The following is a 1187-nucleotide window of genomic DNA, read 5'->3' as shown; positions in this document are numbered from 1 at the left end:
GACCGCCCCAGGGGCGGAGCTACAGCTTGTGAATGAAGTGCAGTAACCAATGGAATTAATGAGCCGGTCCAGGCTGCCTGCTGATTGGCCAGCTTTCCTCTCACAGCGAGGCTTGACACGCACGGCTTCCCGACACGACAGCTAGAGCGGCCGTGAGAGGGTTTTTACCGCAGCCGTAAAGCGAGTCCGCGCCGTAAAGCGAGTCCGTCAGCTGATCGCCCCGTGACAGGCTGGGATCCAGGAAGAGGGAGCTAGGCGGCCGCCGGGTGCTGCTCCCTGAATCCACCGCTCGCCATGTTCGGGGCTGAGGAGGACGACACGGACTTCCTGTCCCCCACCGGAGGGTGAGTCCCCGAGCCACTGACCCATCCATCCACTGACTGTAGGGGGTGATGCAGGGTGTGAATGCTGTATACAGCCTCAGTCAGTGGGTGTTAGTGAGGCAGGGTGGGAATGCTGTATACAGCCTCAGTCAGTGGGTGTTAGTGAGGCAGGGTGGGAATGCTGTATACAGCCTCAGTCAGTGGGTGTTAGTGAGGCAGGGTGGGAATGCTGTATACAGCCTCAGTCAGTGGGTGATGCAGGGTGTGAATGCTGCATACAGCATTCCTACCCTGCCTCACTAACACCCACTGACTGAGGCTGTATACAGCATTCCCACCCTGCCTCACTAACACCCACTGACTGAGGCTGTATACAGCATTCCCACCCTGCCTCACTAACACCCACTGACTGAGGCTGTATACAGCATTCCCACCCTGCCTCACTAACACCCACTGACTGAGGCTGTATACAGCATTCCTACCCTGCCTCACTAACACCCACTGACTGAGGCTGTATACAGCATTCCCACCCTGCCTCACTAACACCCACTGACTGAGGCTGTATACAGCATTCCCACCCTGCCTCACTAACACCCACTGACTGAGGCTGTATACAGCATTCCTACCCTGCCTCACTAACACCCACTGACTGAGGCTGTATACAGCATTCCAACCCTGCCTCACTAACACCCACTGACTGAGGCTGTATACAGCATTCCTACCCTGCCTCACTAACACCCACTGACTGAGGCTGTATACAGCATTCCTACCCTGCCTCACTAACACCCACTGACTGAGGCTGTATACAGCATTCCCACCCTGCCTCACTAACACCCACTGACTGAGGCTGTATACAGCATTCCT

The 1187-nt window shown here is 56.4% G+C and overlaps 1 protein-coding gene across 3 annotated transcripts in view; it reads left to right on the top strand.

Moving 5' to 3' along the window:
- The first annotated feature begins 205 nt into the window (after positions 1 to 205).
- Positions 206 to 1187, top strand: part of FKBP15 (FKBP prolyl isomerase family member 15) — a 35324-nt gene continuing 34342 nt past the window's right edge. For 2 of the 3 annotated variants that reach the window (XM_063433007.1, XM_063433008.1), the window contains exon 1: positions 206 to 344. In XM_063433007.1, coding sequence (XP_063289077.1) covers positions 295 to 344 — 50 coding nt within the window. In that variant the 5' untranslated portion in view covers positions 206 to 294. The remainder of the gene's footprint in view (positions 345 to 1187) is intronic. The other variant, XM_063433009.1, reaches the window with a different exon arrangement.

This window comes from Pelobates fuscus, chromosome 9 (genome assembly GCF_036172605.1).
Source record: "Pelobates fuscus isolate aPelFus1 chromosome 9, aPelFus1.pri, whole genome shotgun sequence".
Taxonomy (NCBI): Eukaryota; Metazoa; Chordata; class Amphibia; order Anura; family Pelobatidae; genus Pelobates; species Pelobates fuscus.
Note: the sequence above shows the minus strand (reverse complement) of the source record. Positions and strands in the feature narration are given on the sequence as shown.